The 21,165-nt window shown below is 39.3% G+C and overlaps 2 protein-coding genes across 3 annotated transcripts in view; both read left to right on the forward strand.

The window, feature by feature from the left end:
- The first annotated feature begins 1,333 nt into the window (after window positions 1–1,333).
- On the forward strand, window positions 1,334–9,496 carry nufip1 (nuclear FMR1 interacting protein 1). Of its 2 annotated transcripts, none has more exons than XM_073852311.1 (10): window positions 1,334–1,628; window positions 1,766–1,854; window positions 2,008–2,112; window positions 2,184–2,246; window positions 3,229–3,305; window positions 4,841–4,933; window positions 5,698–5,849; window positions 5,934–6,074; window positions 6,740–6,996; window positions 8,526–9,496. In XM_073852311.1, the coding sequence occupies exons 1-10, from the start codon at window positions 1,439–1,441 to the stop codon at window positions 8,871–8,873; spliced, it is 1,515 nt and encodes a 504-aa protein (XP_073708412.1). In that variant the 5' UTR covers window positions 1,334–1,438; the 3' UTR covers window positions 8,874–9,496. The 2 variants fall into 2 exon arrangements, with proteins under 2 accessions (XP_073708412.1, XP_073708413.1); XM_073852312.1 differs by having other exon boundaries at window positions 2,011–2,112.
- A 1,180-nt stretch (window positions 9,497–10,676) lies between these two features.
- The window catches only part of LOC141347090 (TSC22 domain family protein 1), a 21,931-nt gene continuing 11,442 nt past the window's right edge, over window positions 10,677–21,165 (forward strand). The window contains exon 1 of the mRNA XM_073852071.1: window positions 10,677–12,866. Coding sequence (XP_073708172.1) covers window positions 11,239–12,866 — 1,628 coding nt within the window. The 5' untranslated portion in view covers window positions 10,677–11,238. The remainder of the gene's footprint in view (window positions 12,867–21,165) is intronic.

A 21,165-nucleotide genomic window follows, 5' to 3' on the forward strand; every position in this document is an offset into this window, starting at 1 on the left:
TTATTCCTCAAAAATTGTGAAAATATATTGTTTTCTGTCTGTTCTTAGAATTATGGAGTGACAAAGAAGATATATCCAAAATTCGCTCTGTAAAAACATTTGACTCTAATATGTCAAAAAAAAAAGAATTTTTCTCCATATAGTGGACTTCAGTGGTGCTCAACAGATTGAAGGTTAAAAATGCAGGTTCAATGCAGCTTCAAATAGCTCTAAACTATCCCAGTCGAGGAATAAGGGCCTTATTTAGCAAAACAATTGGTCATTTTCCTAAAAATAATATACTTAAATACTTTAACCTCAAATGCTCATCTTGTCTAGCTCTGTGGTGCACATGTGTTCTCTGTGTACTCCAGTTCAAGACAGTTAGGGTATGTTGAAAAACTCCTATCTCATTTTCTCCTCCAACTTTAAAATCGTCCTACATTTTCTGTAAAACCATTTGACTTATACGTAAAAAAAAATAAAAATAAAATAAAAAAATTTGAAACCGTGTTTAGATTTTTGTGCTAGAAATAAATGCAAATTATCGCATATTTTATTAAATAATGACTCATTTGAATATTTAAACCTAACATTTTAAAAAACATAATACAAAAAAAATAGTTTGCAATGATCAATGTAATCAATCAACTGGGAAAGGTGATAACAACTAGTTCTTTTTTACCTTATTCACCTGCAGTGTCTCGTCTTAAGGCAGAAGTTACAAATAAAATCTCATCCACAATATGAAAAAAAAATGATTTCAATGATTTTAAAAATAATACTGTTTCTGCGCCCTTTTTTTGTTTCCTTTTTTATTATTATGCAAACTTTTAACATACAAAAAGTACAGAACAGACTAAACCTTTACAGGAAAAGACAATAATAGGACAAAACAACACATCTTGTAAAGTTTCACATAAAAAGATAAAGATTTACAGACGAATAATAAAAATAATAACTTAATATAAATATATAAAATAAGAAAATAATAATAATAACAAACACATACAGAGGAAGAACCTTATGCATTACTGGTATTACCAAAACAATCTTCATAATATTTCAAAATTCTATCACTTTTCTTGTTTTTAATCAATCTAAGAGATTTAAGGAAAAAGAAGGCTGCGATTTAGAGAATTTTTGTTTATGAATAAAAAAATTTCCCAATCAAAATAAAAAAACTATCTATGTAATTCACTGAAATACTAGTTTTACCTTTATAGTAACAAATTATATCTTTTAACTGAAAGGAACTGAAAGAATCAAGGTGCTGTTACACGTGTGACGTACAGCGTCATCTGGCGTCCGCGCGCTCGCTGCGTTCAGCGCAGTTCGGAAGTGACGTTGAAGTGAACGCGCACGCACGTGTGTATCGCTGCATGTTTCCCCAGCACATGTGTGTGTTTATGTGACTGTAAGGACGCTGATCGGAACCGGTTTAAATCTCAAGTTGGTCATGATGGGGGAACACGAGCGGTATCCGCCGCCGAACTTCAGCGCAGCAGCGGATCCTCCAGCGGCTCTTCACTGGAGCGGCTCCACTCTCCAGAACACCCGCAAGTTCGAGGCTTCCAGAGACTGGAGCTGGACTCAACCGGCACAGACCGGACCCTGGACGAGCCACTACCAGCCCCAGCCCTACACAGGTATATGAGCTCACTCACCTGATATCATCTACCTGGTTAAGTGTGCAGTTAGAATGCTCATGTGTTTAGTTCACTGTTGATGTAGTTGTTAGTATGAAACAGTGAGTTCTGTGTTGACCTCATGTCATTTCTATCAGGTCATCTTCATCACCACCATCATTATCCTCCTCCTCATCATCAGCATCATGGCTGGTGGGGTTCAGCGCAGCATCACTGGGGCAGAAAGGTAAATCCAGACACTGTTTTATGAGTCCTAACACTGTGTGAGTGTTGATCTGCAGTCATGTGTGATGTGAGGATTCATTCGTGTGTGTGTGTGTGTGTGTGTGTGTGTGTGTGTGTGTTTGTGTGTGTGTGTTTGTGTGTGTTTGTGTTGGAGCAGAAGCAGCAGAAAGAGCCTGAGTTCAGTTATTTCTGTGACACGTGTGATCGAGGCTTCAAAACTCAAGACAAATATGATGAACACATCTCACAACACGTCAAGGTGAGCCGCCGTAATCCACACTCATGTAATTGTGCATCTGTCCGGTCTAACAAACATCTGTGTGTCTGCAGTGCTCTGTTGAAGACTGTCGCTTCACTGCACACGAGAAGCTGGTGAACATCCACTGGAAAAACGTGAGTGTCCTGTTCAGAAGCTCATGTTGATCATCATGCCTTTCTATGAGAATACTGACATCTACAATAAGAGTTCAGGAAAGTTACTTTTAAAAGTAATGCATTACAATATTGAGTTACCCCCTGAAAAAGTAACTAATTACGTAATGCATTATGTTACTTTTGTGTTACTTTTTAAATCTGGGCAGGGCTTGCTTTTTTTTTTTAATATAAAAAGTTGAATTTTAGTCAAATGTAAAAGCCTTTTCACAGCAAAAGCCTCAGGCTTAGAGAAAAGTAAATCTCCGTCTGTACAGTAGACCACAGAAGAAATGTTAGATTATCTTGAGTCATTTTTGTTTATTAGTATGGATGAATTGGATCATCGAAGGTCAGCAGCAAAGACATCAGTTAATAAAATGGGGTTAAATACATAAAGGATATATTTGTATTATTGAACATATTTAATGATTGCAGGTTTGCGTTGAATTTCAGTGTTTTTATTCATTTTGAGGAACACTGTATCTGTTTTTTTAGTGAGTGAGATGAATTAATGCATGTTCACATTTATTCTAGAACTAAAGGAACATCTTACTCACAATTTCTCTCAACATGGGGACAGGAGAGCTTTTCATCAATAAATGGGGGAAAAGTAACTCAGATATTTTCTTGTCAATTAAACAGTAATGTGTTACTTTACTAGTTACTGGGAAAAGGTAATATTATTATGTAACTTGCGTTACTTGGAAGGTGTTACCCCAAACACTGTCCACAACTATGGAGGACTGATATCACTGGATTCACTTTCAAAACAGCCAATCAAGATCCATCTGACTTTAAAGAGTTTGAGCATTTAAAGTGACAGACAACAAAACATCAGCCTGTTTATAATAAGCATAACATAATGATGCACCAATGTAGACAGTATTGTTATTGTTATAGTTGATGGTACCTGGTTTTAAACGTTTAAAGCTGAGTGCGTGACACTGCTGTTCTCCTGCAGAATCATGCTCCAGGAGCCAAAAGGATCAAACTGGACACCGCTGAGGACATCGCCAGATGGAGAGAGGAGAGACGCAAGTACGGCAGACATTTACTCCCCTTCAGATGTGTTTATTTCTATAACACTTTATACCAGTGTTTTTCAACCTTTTTTGAGCCAAGGTACATTTTTAATTGAAAAAAAATCACAAGGCACACCAACAATCGAAACTGTAAAAAATGAAACTCTGTAGCCTATTAGGGCTGGGCGATATGGCAAAAAAAATGTATCACGATAATTTTTTTTCATATCAGTCGATATCGATAATTATTACGATAAATGTCAAATCTTTATATCTATCAATATTAAAAGCAGATTTTTTTTCTCCTTAATGAAAGAAAAACCAGATAGTTAATTATTATTTATGGTTTATTGTCAGAACAAGACATATTTTCCAAACAATGATCAATTGAGGTAGAATACAGATTAGAATATTACTATCAAAATCAACATCAATAGAATACAACATTATTAATATTAATAGAATATATACAATTCTTAAAAAAAAGAACTGTAATATGATGATTTTTAAGTAGGCTATATTTATCATTCAACAAAAATAAGAATAGACAAATCTTTTCAGCATGCCAATCCCTTTGTGCAGCTGATTTAACACATTCTGTAAAATGTTTTAGCTGTCTGACAATATAAATAAAAAAATGGCTCAGGGCTCTATACTTACTTTTCTTGCTAGGAGCACTTGTGCTCCTAACTTTAAAAAAAATAGGGGCACAGTCAAAATTTTAGGAGCACATTCTAACCAATAATCAAAACTCTGATAAAAAAAAAAAATTAGCCTTCCTATTACGAGGTGCTATTTGACTCCTCAAAGTGATTTACAGGGGAATTTTGTTTTTTACCTTTGTTTTTATCCTTTCATTTGTTTAATGAGGCTCAGATGTGAAATGAATGCAATCAAAATCATAAATTCATGTTGTGATTAATGTTTTTAATATAAAATTATGACTACAGAAATTTAACTGAACAGATCTGCCAGCAGGTGGCGGCAAGACACTGATTTAATTACTGAATCATATCGTTCATTTGATTCGTTTGAACGGATGGTTCATTCGGGAACAAAGCAAGTGACTGTCTTTATGAATGGGAAAGTGAATCATTTCACTAGATTCGTTTAAAAACGCACGTTTCATTCATAAACGAAACACCACTGTGTTTGAATGGAGATGCGCGCAGTTGTGACTTGTTTCAGATTGTTCGACGTTTGACGAAGAAATAGAGCTATATCAGGCAATAGTGTTGTAGTCAGTCAATGTAAGTCACTTAATAATAACTTCTTGTTTATTTAACTGCTGTATTAAATAGACCAATTAGGTGAAATTGAATAATATCCCACGGCACACCTGACGATCTCTCACGGCACACTAGTGTACCGCGGCACAGTGGTTGAAAAACACTGCTTTATACAATACAGATTGTTTCAAAGCAGCTTCGTAGAAGTAAACAGAAAAATAACAGTGTTACAGTTGCAAAATTCATCAGTTATGAAACCAAATCATTTTCAGCTGTAAACTGAAAACAATAGTGTCATTATTAAACTCCTCCTTATGTACAGAAACTACCCGACGCTGAAAAACGTAGAGAAGAAGCTGAAGCTGATGGAGGTGAAGGAGCAGAGAGGAGATGTGCTGGAGACGGCTCAGTTTGGGTGCGTTTCTGATCAACAATGACCAGCTTCATGTTACTAACCAGAAATGAACGTTTGCTGAAAATGTGCTCACCCTCAGACCATCCCAGATGTAGATACATCACTGTCTCGCCAATGGATCCTCTGCAGTGAATGGGTGCCGTCAGAATGAGAGTCCAAACAGCTGATAAAAACAGAACAATAATCCACACCACTCCAGTCCATCAGTTCACATCTTGAGAAGATAAAAGCTCAAATACATCCATCATTAAGACGTTTTTAACTAAAATACATTGAGTCCATAATCCATAATAATGCTTCCTCCAGTGAAAAGTGGTCTGGTCTGAATCAGGAGAGAAATCTGCACAGATCGAGCACCGTTTACAAGACAAAACAGCTCTAAACAAATATGTGGCTGGATTTTGATGTGAGAAACAACAGGAGATGGACTTTTTCACTGGAGGAAAAATTATTATGGATTATGGACTCAATGTATTTTAGTTATAAACATGTTAATGATGGATTTGTTTGAGCTTTTGTCTTGTCAAGATGTTAGCTGATGGACTGGAGTGGTGTGGATTATTGTGATGATTTTATCAGCTGTTTGGACTCTCATTCTGACGGCACCCATTCACTGCAGAGGATCCATTGGCGAGACAGTGATGGAATCACACATTTATACAGATCTGATGAAGAAACAAACTGAGGGTGAGCACATATTCAGTTTGAGTTGAGCTCTTCCTTTCACTGTATGTTGAGTGAGTCTAAACATGATCTGTGTTCAGTCGCATCAGGGGCCGCGGTAGGGGACGTGGGTCTAACCGCTGGAGAACTGAAGGATCCCGTGTCACGAGCTCAGAAACACAGCAGACGGTCGATCTGAAGCGGCCGCATCAGGACAGAGACCCTCTGGCAGCTCTGGCCTGCAGTGACCCCGGTCAGTCTCATATCACCGCTGATGCTCATCTGACGGAGAACTGTCTATCATTCAGTCTAATAGACTTTGTTTGTCATCTTTCAGAGTCTGATAAGGACGAGTCTGTGCAGCAGACACCGGTTGGACTCACTGTCGCCCCCAAGAGCGTGACCTCTGCCCTCGGGTCACTGATGGCCAGCTATGGGGACGGTATGACCTCCAGCGAGAGCGAAGGAGACACAGACGGTACTGCAATAATCATCATGTCACATGTGACCCTGGAGCACTAAACCAGTCTTAAATAACACATGTATATTAGGAGCAATAGGCAATAATGATACTTTTTTTTTTTTATGCCAAAAATCATTAGGATATTAAGAAGATGTTCCATGAAGATATTTTGTCAATTTTCTACCGTAAATATATCAAAACCTAATTTTTAATTGGTAATATGCATTGCCAAGAACTTAATTTGGACAACTTTAAAGGTGATTTTCTCAATATTTAGATTGTTTTGCACCCTTAAATTCTAATTTGTATCATGGCCAAATATTTTCCTATCCTAACAAACCATACATTAATGAAAAGCATATTTATTCTGCTTTTTCAGTTTCAAAAATTGACCCTTATGACTGGTTTTGTGGTCCAGGGTCACATAAATCATGTGTTTTTATGCATTATACAAAGAAAAAAATTAGAATTATCAAGTATCAAATTGAAAGTTTATCTTTTTTTTTTTTTATTATACCTATTTTAATTTTAATTTTGTTTGTAAAAATTCTACAGTTTCAAAGGAATATCTTGCCCAAAAAATAAAAAGTGTTTTTCTATTTTCTATTCCTGTGTTTCTAGCACTGCTGCTGAAACACTGCATGTATTTGTATTTGTACTGATGTTTGATTCCATCACAGACGCTCCAGTGCTGAGGGTCAGTCAGGCTCTAGAGGAGAACAAGACGCTCCTGACTGCTCATCCACTTCCTGCCCAGAGGATCCCAGAGCTGCGTGAGGAGAAACACACACCACAGCAATCCCATCACACAGCAGGTGGCAGAGGAAGAGGACGAGGAAGAGGCAGAGGACGTGGTCGTGGGGCGAGAGGAGGGCGAGGCGGTAAAGGCTGTAAATCTGCTGAACTACAGAGACATCGAGCAACACTGCTAGAGATGGTGAGTGAACACACAAACACACACACACACACACACACACACACACACACACACACACACACACACACCTGCGTCTGAGACCTGATCATTCTTTCATCATTGACTCATGTTTTACTACTGGATGAGTTTGAAGATCTGTACCCCAAGGTACCTTTTGTGCCTTTAATGCTGCACGGAATTTGAAATGTGGAAATAAAGTATTCTGAGAAATATTAACCTTTTTCATTCTTGAAAATCTAAGATTGATTTTTCTCATTTTATGTCATTTAATGTTAGAATACCCTTTTCATAAATCTTTTTTTTTAAACAGTAGAAAACCTCAAACCATAAGTTAGTCCTTAAAATAAAAAAGTAGCACTTGAAAAGTCCTGGAATTGTATTTGCCAGTATCTGTGTGAACCCTGTATTTAGTAGGATGTTCGTGCTCCTTTTGTACACAAAGTATATTATTATGTGAATTAATAGTTCTTAATAGTTTTTTTTGATCAAGTGACAGTAAATGCATTTTAAATGTTCTAAAAGATTTTCATTTTAAATAAATGCTGTTTGTTTGAACTTTCTTTTCATCTGTAAATCCTAAAAAAAAATGTATGACCGTTTCCACAAAAATATTGTGCAGCACACCTGTTTATAACATTGATAATGATTAGAAATGTTTCTTGAGCAGCAAATCAGCATATAGAATGATTTCTGTTGAGTGTTAAGGGTAAAGCATTACAAGTAACGCAAATTACATAATAATATTACCTTTTCCAAGTAACTAGTACAGTAATGCATTACTTTTTAATTGACAAGAAAATATCTGAGTTACTTTTCCCCCATTTATTGATGAAAAGCTCTCCTGTCCTCATGCTGAGAGAAATTGTGAGTAAGATGTTCCTTTAGTTCTAGAATAAATGTGAACATGCATTAATTCATCTCACTCACTAAAGAACAAACACAGTGTTCCTCAAAATGAATAAAAACAACCTGCAATAATTAAATATGTTCTATAATACAAATATCCTTTATGTATTTAATCCCATTTTATTAACCGATGTCTTTGCTGCCGACCTTCGATGATCCAATTCATCCATACTAATAAGCAGAAATGACTCAAGATAATCGAACATTTGTTTTCCTCTTTTTTTATTGCTGAAGAGTTGACTTTTTCTTCTGCGGTCTACTGTACAGACGGAGATTTTTGCTGTGAAAATGCTTTTACATTTGACAAAAATACAACTTTTAATATTAAAAACAAACAAGCAAACCCTGCCCAGATTTAAAAAGTAACGCAAAAGTAACGAAACGCATCACCTTCCATAAAGTAACTAACGTAATTAGTTACACTTTTAGGGAGTAGCTCAACATTGTAATGCGTTACTTTTAAAGGTTTCTGAAGGATCATGTGACACTGAAGACTGGAGTAATGATTTTATCACAGCAGTCTATTACATTTTAACAGATATTCAAATAGAAAACAGCTATTGTAATAATATCTGACAATATTCCAAAGTGTTATTTGTCTGAATGCTCTTATTGTCGTGCAGTTACTGGCTCCTGATATCCGTCACGAGAGGAACGTGGTTCTGCAGTGTGTCCGCTACATCGTCCGCAGCGGGTTCTTCGGTTTGGCCGCTAAAGACTCTCATGAGGTCGGTGTGTCTGTGAACGCGAACGACGAGCGAGCATCAGATGAGGACGTCAGTAGAGACAGACGACAGCTGTCAGATCCTCCAACAGAACAGCAATCACAAGAGGATCGCTCAGAGACCATCAGGGACTCGAGCGCTGGTCAGAACACACACGTGAACAAGAGTCCAGAGCGGCCCAGTGTGTTCCAGCAGCTGTTTGCTCAGCAGTTAGTGTGTGACGAGTCTGAACAAACGCCCTCCTGATGTGTGACACGTGTGCAGATGAAGCAGATCACCTGAGCAGATGAAGGACCAAACTCATCACAGCTCGTCATTAAACACACGACTGAAGGAGGAAGCCACGGATCGGAAGTGGTTCACCTCAGGAGAACATCCAGTGATTCATAGTCACTTTAGAAACTAAATCCAGTGAAAGCAAAGACATCAAAAGTGTTTTTTTTTATTTACTTCTGATCTTTCAAAAGAAGAGACTCATGCAAAATGAATGGATATGATTTAGTTTGATCTGTATTTTGAGCTCGTGTTCTGACTGTAATTCTCTCAGATGCAGCTGTATGCAGTAAATAAAGAGGTGTGTGTGAATCTGTGGTGATTATGAGCTTCACCCGCAGCTGCTCATGTGTCACATCCATCAAGGGTGGAGATGCTGAAGTGTGTTTGGCTTTTATTTAAGCTTGAGATGTTCTGCAGGTTAATCCTGTAACAAACACACCAAACAAACCCATAACCTGCACCGTCCTGTCTGACAGACCTTCATCAGCTCCTCATCACATCAGTCAGATATCAGCTGTGACGCTCATATTCAATGCCAATCCTAACAGAAGTGCCTTTTTATTATTAAAGTTAAAATAAAAAAATATATATGACTTTGACTTTGATCATTTATTGTTTCTCCCTAATTCCTTTCTAAAATAATTCAATAAGTATTTTAATAATTATCACATTTGCATGTTCATTGGTTCTCTAACTTTGGTTATGGTCACTTGACATGCAGGTAAACATAAAATACTTCACTTTTAGGAAGATTTTTTTTATATTAATTTTAAAATTCTTTATTTAAAATAATTGTTTATGATTTAATTAATTATTAGTGTTTCATTAATCTCATAAACTCCCTGCAGCTCCTTCACAAACACTAGTTTGGCAAACCCTGATGTAATATAATGTTTAATGCACTTCATGTTGTTAATAACAAAAAATTAGAATATATTTTCTTACTCTGTATTTTTATGTCAATATGGTACAGGATTATCCAATTTAAAACAATGTGATAAATGAGTTAGGTCAAAAGTAATCTAAAAGTAGTCTGGTTATATTACCTCAAATGTGTCATGTAATGGATTACGTTACTAACTACAAATTTTTTAATATAATTTGGAATCAGTAATCTACCCAGCTCTGTTTGTAAGTATAGAAATAGGGTATTTCAGCCACATATATGTTCTTTGCTTACAAAATGTAAATAAGTCCTTGTAAAAGGAAAGATAAATGCTTTAAAATGACCATTTTGAATCACATACTATTCTAATTACACTGCAGAATTCACAGTTTATAATTTATCCTTTGCCTTAGCCAAATACCCGGTTAAAAATGCTACGAAGCTTTAAAAATGTGTATATATAATTTTTAATTTTAGAATGTAAAGTGTACTGTTACAGATGCTCTGCTGCTCTGCAGCATAAGAGTAATTGAAAACAATTATTTATTCTTGTAAATGTACTAAAAGGTCAATTAGTCCATGTATATATATATATATAATGTGAGTAAATATAATAAATAAATAAATAATGTATCTTCGTGAAAACTAATGAATGGCTGTACAAAATGTATCAGCATTCGTTCATTCCTCAGTAAGGACTCTCTCTCCTCCAGCCTTTCTGAGATCAGCCGCTCCCTCCGCAGTTTAACAGCGGAAACCTCGACTCATCTGATCCCAGATCAGCGCTGAAGCGGAGTAGTGTGCCTCGCGATGGGCGTGTCCTGCGCGCCGCGGCTCCGCCCCCTGTTGGCGTCACCACAGCTGCTAGCTCGTCGGTTAGCGTGCTAACAGCGTTCAGCAGTGATGAGACAGAGACAGGATGAGACAGCAAACCTGCGAATGAAGCCATTTCACCATCCTTACGCAGGCCTGAGAGCAGAAACCGGCGTAAAACGGATTTAAACCGGCGAGACGGAGCGTCCGAGTGCGTCTTCAGGCAAATCATGAGTCCAGAAGAGCGTCCGCAGCGCTGAGGTGATGTCCACCGTCTGTTTATGTTCATTTATCAGCCGGCATTGAGCCGCAACTGACGCGTGTCACTCACACAAACGCGTATTTCTGTCGGGACATATGCTGCCGATGGATTGAGTTAGTTGACAGTTGACCACCGGCCGCGTTTAATGTGCTAACTCCGAGCTAGCTGACGTTAGCCTGCATTATTTATCATAAACACTCATTGATCATAAGCAGCGCTGATATCTGCTGGAGGAGCTGTCAAACTCTCGCTTGCTCTTTAAATGGGGACTATAAGCGCTTTTCTAACGACGCCACTGCACGGACTGTAGTGTGTTCATCAGGTTCAGCACACCGTTTACCGTATTTACATCCCAACAAGAGTGAATTGAAAAGATGCATCACTCGGACTCCACCGGAGAGTCGCCCGGCAGCAGGAGGATGTCCCACCCGTCGGCGTTCGCCGGCCGCAGGGGCAGCGGAGCCACCGTGGCTCCGTCCGACGACCACCAGACGTCCACCCTAATGGCGCATCCGCCGCCCGCTGGCTCCTCGTCCCCCGGACCGCATCACCCGCCCCACAGCCTCAGCATCCAGAGCGTCGGGACGCAGGTCAAGAAGAAGAGCGGCTTCCAGATCACCAGCGTCCTGCCCGCGCAGGTGTCCGCCAGCGGCAACAACAGCATCGCCGACGACACCGAGAGCTACGACGACATGGACGAGTCCCACACCGAGGACCTGTCCTCGTCCGACATCCTGGACGTGTCCGTTTCCCGAGCCACCGACACGGGCGTCCCCGAGAGGAGCTCTTCCGAGGAGACGCTCAATAGTTTGCACGGAGGAGAGACGCCCGGAGTCACGTCGCCCAACGAGCCGGTGATGCACCAGGGGTACATGGTCAACGGCGTCCATCATCACGCTCACCATCACAAGACCGGGCGACCCGCGGCTCTGCCGACCGTCAGCGGAGGGCGCTCCGTCCAACCTGCGGTCAAGGAGCCCGCGCCGGTTCCTGTCACGACTGACGTCGCCGCCGCTCCCGTCCCCACTGGAACGACGATGCCGGTGACGACGGTTGCGCCCGCCAATCCTCCCAGCACCCAGACTCAGCCGAGCACAGCGACCACCGCCTCTCGCTTCAGGGTGGTGAAGCTGGATTCCAACTCGGAGCCGTTTCGTAAGGGTCGCTGGACTTGTACGGAGTATTACGAAAAAGACGCCCCACCCGGAGACGCCGCGGCTGTCGCCCACAGAGCGGTGGAGAGCGTCATTCAATCTGAACACGAGACCACGAGCGGCAGCTCCTCTGGAAGCACCTTGAGCGGCGGAGGAGACGTCCAGCAGGGTTACGGCGGTGTTCACGCTCAAGACCCGAGCGCTCATCTAGTTCCTCAAGCTGCTGTCGCTCCTTCGGTTCTGCTGGGTGTGGAGAGCTCGTCCGCCTCGGTTCGACCCTACAGTGACCCTAACTACCCTGCTAATGCCAAACCTCCGGTGTCCATCAGCGGTGTCCACCATACTCCGGTGGAATACGCTCAGATGTCCACAGCTCAGCCTCTTCAGATTCCTCCAATTCCAAATGCGGTGTCGCCCAGGCCCGTCGGGATTCCGGGGGTTCCTCCGGTGGCTCAGGCCGTGTCTCCGAGGCCCCAGGTTCCCGGACCGCAGATGGGCATCAACCCGGACCAAACTGGAGCCCAGCTGTCTTCATCCAGCGCCTCCAGCATGCCTTCGTCTGCCCTGCAGAGCAACCTGCAGCCGCTGCTGCATGGGGCCGGCGTACCGGGACAAGCGCTGAGAGCCGCTCTCCCCACGGCGTATGTGACGGCCTCACAGCTGGAGGATGCACAGCGACTGCTACTACAGCACCACACGCTGCTCTCGCTGCCGCGGCTGGCCGTAGGAGGCATGGTGGGCCTCAGCAGACCCAACGTGTCTGATGCTGCGGCCGCTCTCGGACAGGAAGGAGGCGCCAGTGCGGATGCCAGTGCTTTTGCTGTCTCAACTGGGGCAGATGAAGACAGGTAAGAGCAAACACCTTTTTTTGCTTTTTTTTTTTCAAATAAAGTTGTATATGCTAAGTTTGTCCAACACAAGAATGGGTATTCTTTTTGGTTTTAGCACCCTGGACCACAAAACCAGTCATAAGGGTCAATTTTTTGGAAATTGAGATTTATACATCATCTGAAAGCTGAATAAATAAGCTTTCCATTGATGTATGGTTTGTTAGGAAAGGACAATATTTGAACATCTGGAATCTGAGGGTACAAAAAAGTCAAAATATTGAGAAAATCTTTGAAGTTTAACATTTTTAAAGTTGTCCAAATGAAGTTCTTAGCCATGCATATTACTAATCAAAAATTAGGTTTTAATATATTTACGGTAGGAAATTTACAAACTTCATGGAACAAGATCTTTACTTAATATCTTAATGATTTTTGGCATTAAAGAGGAAATAATTTTGACCGTATTGCTACAGATATACCTGTGCTACTCACATGTTTTTATGTATATGACCTTAGGGTCAGTCTCATGTCATGGCCATGTTTGAACTCAGTGTGAATTAGTTGCAGTCCTATTTTTGGGAGCATTAAGAGTAGTTTTGTATTTTGACATCAACATTTAACACATTTCATCTTCAGTCTTCATGATCTGGCCGTATCGAGTGCGTTTGTGTGAGATTGTCCCTGCAGCTGCGTGTGAGTGCAGTGATTTGATGAAGAGTTTGTCCTTGAATGAGTCGCTCTGTTCTCCTCTTCAGGCTGTTCTGTTTGTGGTCAGTGTCGGGTCAGTCTAGTGCCTCTAAATATATCCGCTTGTCTCCAGAGAACTCGTCTGTCTCTCCTCTGGATTCGCCCAGTTTCTCCATGTGTCCCTTAAAACTTTTCCCGGCGATCGGCCTGTCCTTCTGAAGTGTGGTGGTCAGTAGTGTTAGCGTGTGGTTTGCGGTGAGCGTGTGGCCCGGTGTGAGCGGCCCGTCTGGTTGCCATAGTGACGCATCTGCAGTGACTCAGCAGTAGATGCTCGTGTGGCTCTTGTGTGTTGTGTTGCTGCTGCGGGTGAATGTCGTTACACTCGTCGTGTTCTGCGGGGCTTAAATGCAGTGATCTGATGCTGTTGATGCGCTCCTGCATCAGATCCTCATGTTTGCAGTGAATGTCAGTGAGACTCTCAGTAACCGTCTTTATCGGCTCTCTCTGCTCAAATGCTGAATCACCGCTGAAGCGCGTGATGCAGCAGGTTTACCGTCCACAGGGTTAAAGTTACCGAGTACATCTTGACTTCTGCTTGATTTATAACTAGAGTCTTATTGTTTGTTTCTCTGATAGATCTGTATTTCTCAGCTGTTTAACAGGAGCATCGAATATAAAGGGCACATGGCATCTTTTCTCATTTCAGTCATCTGTTCAGTGTTTTCTATATTTGATGTGCTTTAGTTGAAGCTCAGTTTTTGTCAGTGTGTTGTTCATATGTTTACAGAATCTGCTACACAGCTCCTCTTTAGTCCTACAGAATTAGATTGATATTGTCACTGAATTTTAATCATTTCATGCCATAAAACTGTTCACATATGTGACCCTGGACTACAAAACCAGACTTAAGTAGCACTTAAGGGTACACTGCCAGTCAAACGTTTTGGATCAGTACGATTTTATTTATGGATTTTGAATAAGTTTCTAATGCTCATCAAGGCTGCATTTGATCAAAAATACAGAAAATGTAATGATGTAAAAATGTAATATTATTACAATATAGATTGGGGTTCTTTGATTTTAATATACATAAAAAAATGAATTTATTTCTGTGATCAAAGCTGAATTTTTCAGCCTCATTGCTCCAGTTTTCAGTGTCACATGATCCTTCAGAAATCATTCTAATATGCTGATTTATTATCAATGTTGAAAACAGTTTTTTTGTTGCTTAATATTTTTTTTTTTGGAACCTGTGATACTTTTTACAGGATTCTTTGAATAAAAAGGTAAAAAGAACAGCATTTATTTAAAATAGAAATCCTTTCTAACAATATACACTACTGTTCAAAAGTTTGGGGTCAGTACATTTTTATTCTTTCTTTTTTTTAAAGAAATTATTACTCAAATTGGTAAAAAGTGATATTTATATATTTAAATAAATGCTGTTCTTTTTAACTTTTCATTCATAAAAGAATCCGGAAAAAACTTTCACAGGTTCCAAAAAAACATTGATAATAAAATGTTATAAATCAGTATATTAGAATGATTTCTGAAGGATCATGTGACACTGAAGACTGGAGTAATGGCTGATGAAAATTCAGCTTTGCATCACAGGAAAACATTTTAATGTATATTAAAATATAAACCATTATAAACTCTTTTCTCTGTATTTTTATAATAATATAATATTTTATAATATTCTTGACAAGCATAAGAGACTTTAAAAAATATTACAAGTCTTACTGATCCTGAACTTTTGAACAGCAGTTTATATTTGTAGCATTAGTCCAACATACATTGTATGGGTCAAAACTATCGAATTTTCTTTTATCCCAAAAATCATTAGGATATTGATTAGTAATATCCATTGCTAAGAACTTCATTTAGACAACTTTAAAGGTGTTTTTCCTCAATATTTAAATTTTTTTGCACGCTCAGATTCCAGTTTTTCAAATAGTTATATCTCGGCCAAATATTGTCTTATCCTAACAAACCATACCATTTTGTGGTTCAGGATCACATCTAATAAACACACAATCCCAAATGAACAGTCACTGATGATCCAGGAGGAAACGTGTGATGCTAAAGCAACTGAATGTAGGTTTTTATTTTAAAATCAATCACTCTATTACCTTTCTTGATTCGTTTTTTGATCAGACTGCAATCAAAGCAATAACACAAAATTATAATTGTGTGGCACTTACTGAATTGAGTATGCAGTGTACCAAGGCTGTGTTTTGACAGTGTAGTGCAGTGTTTATTGTTTGTGTGCTCCATACTGATGCACTACAGCAGTGTTGAGCTGACAGTCCTGTGGAAAAACCCTGCTGGTGTCACGTGAACCATATGTATTTTAATCATTGATGTATGCGTCCATCGCTGTGTCTCATGTATGTAATCAGTGCATTGGTCTGAACTTCAGCTGTCATGTGACCAACACACTTCCTGATAAACGTCTCGGTATGTCAGTGTGATGGTCTCTTTTTCTGATGCAGTGTGTCTGGATGGAGATTAGAACAGGCGATGCAGTGATTCCTTACTAATATTGAGCATAGTCTGACTCTCTATACCAGTCTTAAGTAGCACAGGTATATTTGTAGCAATAGCCAACAATGCATTGTTTTTCTTTTATACCAAAAATCATTAGGATAGATTGTTTCATTGAGATAGTTAGAAACATTTCCCACCGTAGGTATATCTAAACTTAATTTTTAATTAGTAATAAGCATTTGCTAAGAACTTCATTTGGACAACTTTATAGGCGATTTTCTTAATGTTTTGAATTTTTTGCACCCTCAGATTGCAGATTTTCAAATAGTTGTATCTCTGCCAAATATTGTCCTATTTATTTATTCAGTTTTCGGATGATGCATAAATCTCAATTACTAAAAATGTACCCTTACGACTGGTTTTGTGGCCCAGGGTCACATTTAGTCTTGTTTATTTACTTGTATTATTCTTATATAGAGCAGCAGTGCTCATAGTCCCACAGTGTTTCACTCTGAAATCACAATGCAGAAGTAAAACTGTTTCCACCATTATAGTTAAGGTTGTAAAACGTTAAGACTGCAGTGCTGCTTAGATATCTCAGTCTAGTGACAGGATTTCTGCTTATTTTGTTAGATATCAGTGCCGTGGCTGTTATTAAGCACTGTTATGAATGATGCTAGGAAGGTAAAGATGATGTCTGGTTATGCAGCTGTTTCAGGTGTTTATCTTTGAGATTTTCATGTTTTGTATTTGACTTACATGGTGTTTGATGAGATGAGTGAGTGACTCTCATGAGGAGGCAGGTGTGTGTGATGGAGTGGATGTGGAGGAGCTGCAGTGCTGTGTTTGTCCTGTAGGTGTCAGTGAATCTCTACTCACAGCTGCGCTCTGTCTCATGCTTTACTGCAGCTCTCACTGCTGGAATCTGCTCATAGTCATGTGACCACAAACGTCACCCGCTGTGCCCTGATTCTGCTGCCCAAACCTTTGTGTGTGTGTGTGTGTGTGTGTGTACCTGGTATTCATCACGTTGTGGGGACCAAATGTCCCCACAAGGATAGGAATACCAGTAGATTTTGACCTTGTGGGGACATTTCTCAGGTCCTCATGAGGAAACAGGCTTATAAATCATGCACAATGAGTTTTTTTTGAGTAAGTAAAAGTGTGCACAATCTCCTGTGAGGGCTAGGTTTAGGTGTAGGGTAGGTGTAGGGCGATAGAAAGTACGGTTTGTACAGTATAAAAACCATTACGCCTATGGAATGTCCCCATAAAACATGTAAACCCAACGTGTGTGTGTGTGTGTGTGTGTGTGTGTGTGTGTGTGTGTGTGTGTGCGCGTGCGTGCGTGTGTGTGTGTGTTTTATCAGTTCTTCAGCATGAGCTAAAATTGGGTGAATCTCTCTCTATCAAGGACATGTTTAGATCATATTTCTCTTTATAAAAACTGAAAATGAAGCCTATATTACAGTAGTGAGAAGCTGAATAATTGTTATGGTCCTCACAACATTCCTCCTCTTCTTAAGATTGCTTCCTAATGCAGTTGTTAATGTGTTATGAATACTGTTTTCTTGCTGATCAAGTGCTTCTGTTGCACATTTGTAAGTCATTTAGATAAAAGCATCTGCTAAATTTATAGATGTAAACAGGCTTTATTTTTAATGCAAAATATGAAATCTTATTTTTTGTTTTGAGACTGAGCTGCATTTTTTCCTTAATGAGAGTTTTCATCATATTGAGTCAGTATCCGCTGCATTACTGCATTGCACCATTATTTGCTGTGCTATTATTTTTAAGCTCTGCGTCAGTCTTAGACTGTATGTAATGAGAGAGAGCATTAAAATGAAAGGCACAGTCTGTGTCACACGTCTGGTGTTCATTAGTGTTCTCTCATTAGAGCTCATTAGTCTGTCTGCTCAGATTCTGTCAGAAGAAACACATCAGAGCTGAACGTCTGTCTGGTTTCACAGCGGAGCTGATGATGCTCCTGATGTTTCTGTTGTGTGATGTGATATAATGTGATGATGTGATGTATTTGTTGAAGACAGCTCTGTTCTCATCAGACATAGTCAATCTGACATCCAAAATATTATGCTTTTTTTAGTTGGTCTTAAATAGCTTGTTAAAACATTATTTGGACTTGGATTGTTTCTAGACTGATCCTCTTATTAATTTTGGGCTTTTATGGATGTTTGATGTGATTCATTAATTCCGCATTTGAGTTTTAGACGATCGGAGAGTGAGGACAGTTTTGTAAAGTGAGGACATTTTGGCCAGTCCTCACTTTCTGAGACCCCTTTAAAGGCCTGTTTGAGGGTCAAGACTTGGTTTTAGGGATCAGGTTCTAATTGGGTAAAGGTTTGGGTTTGGGTGAGGCACTTAGTTCTGATGGGTAGGCTTAAGGTAAGTTAGGAGTTAGAGATTGCATTGTCTATGTATGTCCTCACAAAGATAACTATACAAAGTTGTTTGTGTGTTTGTGGAGCTGAAGGATGTGCTGCGTGACTCTCTTCCTTCACACAGAGACCTTCAGCCAATCAGCTCACAGACTCAGCATGCCTTAGCAACAGTTTTCTATGTGCCCCCTACACACACATCAGAGCGATGAAATGTGCGAAACACGCACTCACAGATGGTGGACAGATGATGTGGATTTGTTTTGTTTCAGCATCAGTATTTTGGGTTAAATGTATGTGAATGCATGTAAGAGGGGAGATATATGTGTATATATATATATATATATATATATATAAAGATCATTTCTAGAGCATTTTAATAAGTTTTTGAGCCATTTAGCAGACGCTCTTATCTGGAGTGACTCAGCAGTCCTTCAGTGTGACACACGTTACTAAATCTCCAGATCTGAATGAGCTCATCTATGGATATTAATTATGCAAGAATGATGCAAACAGTGATAATTCAGCTTGTCACTGCAGGAGCTCATCTGACAGCATTTACCACACACACACACACACACACACACACACACAATTGTAATGTGATGTCATCGCAAATAGTGGAAAGAAAGAGATTGTGTGAAACACACTAAATTACACAGCCAATGAGAGATGAAATAGTGCAGCTACAGAACTCATTTAGACATGTGTCCGAATAAATCAAAGTCTTTGACTGCATCAGTCCTTCATACAGACACACACACACCAGAGCAGCTCATGTAGTTTCCATCTTTGGTTGCTATAGTGAAATCAGGAGGCACAGAGTCTGGCATTGTGTGGATATTTTCATTTTCCTCCCAGTGTTGCCAACTGTGATGTAACATTGACACACACACGCTGTTCTTCGTGTTTTTGAGAGCACTGAAGTCAGGATTTTTTATATTAGCACTATCGAATTAATGTAATTTTGTGCATACAATCTGTCAAACAAATTACAAAATACACATAATAAATATTGTTTCCATCCACAATATTTTTTACATTACAGTAATGTTTTAATTATATTCCCACAGGTCCTTGAAATCTTTGAAAGTTTGTAAATCTGAAAAAAAAAGGCCCTGGAAAGTTTTTGAAAAATAAATATACATAGATACAGGTTCTTGAAAGTTTTATAACAAAAAATTCCATATTATTCCCTCCGATCTGCTAATGTGTTATTTCGCCAACACTTCATGACCAATGCAAAACTAGCTTGCTTGATTTACATTAGTTACGTGCATTTATGCGTTATATTACGTGTTCCCACGTGAGGTATTTTGTGTTGTACGTTACAACAATAGAATATCAGATCTCTGTCATAAGGCCAAAAAATAAATGCAACAAAAATGCATAGTTGTGTTTAACACATGAAAACTGTAACAGTGTATCTTACAAGATAACACAATGTAACCTTGCTCTCACTTGAAACATGTCCCCACATTAGGTCCTTGAATTTGAGGGTATTCGCTTAAGTTTGACATCACGCAGCTCCTCTTCTATTAATTCCGTGTCTAAATGCTCAGATGACACAAGAAAAAAACAAATGGTGCTAACTATACGCTCACAATGTGATATAATACTACCAAAAAATTATAATCCTACTCTTTAACTCCATACTGAAATTCCAGATAGCCAGAAAATATAAATAAATAAATCATTAAATATAAAAATGATCTGTGTTTGGTTCTCTGTGAGCACGGAGACTGTAGTGTACACTGTAAATTTGAAAATGTTTAGCTTAAATGTTTAATATGAATAAACGGCTGCTGAGATGATATTCTCAAGTGAAATGAGTTGGAGCTTAGACCCAGAAACAGCATTTGTTGGTGCGTTTGTTGGTCCTGGAAAGTCCTTGAAAGGTCCTTAAATTTGAAGTTAACTAAGGTGTGTGAACCCTGATTATTAATGTTGAGATGTTCAGTCAGGTCCAGTGAGCTTCATCTCCTGAAGGAGTTCATTCATAAGCTCCTTGTCTCTTTGCTGGTCTGGCTCTGTGTGTTTTAGACATAAATGTGAAAATAAAGTGATATGAAAGTGATATGGAGAAATACAATTCTATTCACTTAAAATCCTCTTATCTGCATGGTGAGTATGATGTGGAGCTCACAGTAATTGAGAGAGTCTGATGTGATCAGAGCTGCAGGAGTGGAGTGGGTTGATCATCAGCTGATCAAGGCAAGGCAAGTTTATTTATATAGCACATTTCATAAACAATGGTAATTCAAAGTGCTGTACATAAAAAGGATTAAAATCATAATATCATAAAAATCATAATTTTTAAAATAATCAGAGAGTGATTAGTCATTAATAGAGCTGTTAATGTCCCGCTGATGATGTCATCTGGTCAGTCTACTCACTGATGTCACTCATCTGAGCTGCTCCTCCTCCTCCTCGTCCTCCTCCTCATGTAATGTTGTTAGTGTGTTGTCATGTGATCCTCACTGTCCTCATGTGTCTTACGTAATGCCCACAGCATCCCAAATCAAGTTCAGACTGACTGAGATGTTTACATGAAGGTTGATCCGTAATACAAACACACAGCTGTAGTGCAGTAGGTCAGATTTACTCCTGTCCCTCTGACTCCTCCTCCCACAGGATGACTGACAGCCGGGGTTTGTGTTGATGATGAGGTGTGTGTAAATCTGTGCATGTCTACATGATGGATGGAGAAATAGTGGGATTTTTTTGACTGTTAAATTCACATT

Source organism: Garra rufa, chromosome 12 (genome assembly GCF_049309525.1).
Source record: "Garra rufa chromosome 12, GarRuf1.0, whole genome shotgun sequence".
Taxonomy (NCBI): Eukaryota; Metazoa; Chordata; class Actinopteri; order Cypriniformes; family Cyprinidae; genus Garra; species Garra rufa.

Excerpts from the sequence above, each read along its gene's own strand:
- nufip1 (XM_073852311.1), top strand. The coding sequence starts at position 1,439 with ATGATGGGGGAACACGAGCGGTATCCGCCGCCGAACTTCAGCGCAGCA. Across the intron at positions 5,850-5,933 it reads TCTGGCCTGCAGTGACCCCG|AGTCTGATAAGGACGAGTCT; the intron begins GTCAGTCTCATA and ends GTCATCTTTCAG. Across the intron at positions 6,075-6,739 it reads GAGCGAAGGAGACACAGACG|ACGCTCCAGTGCTGAGGGTC; the intron begins GTACTGCAATAA and ends ATTCCATCACAG.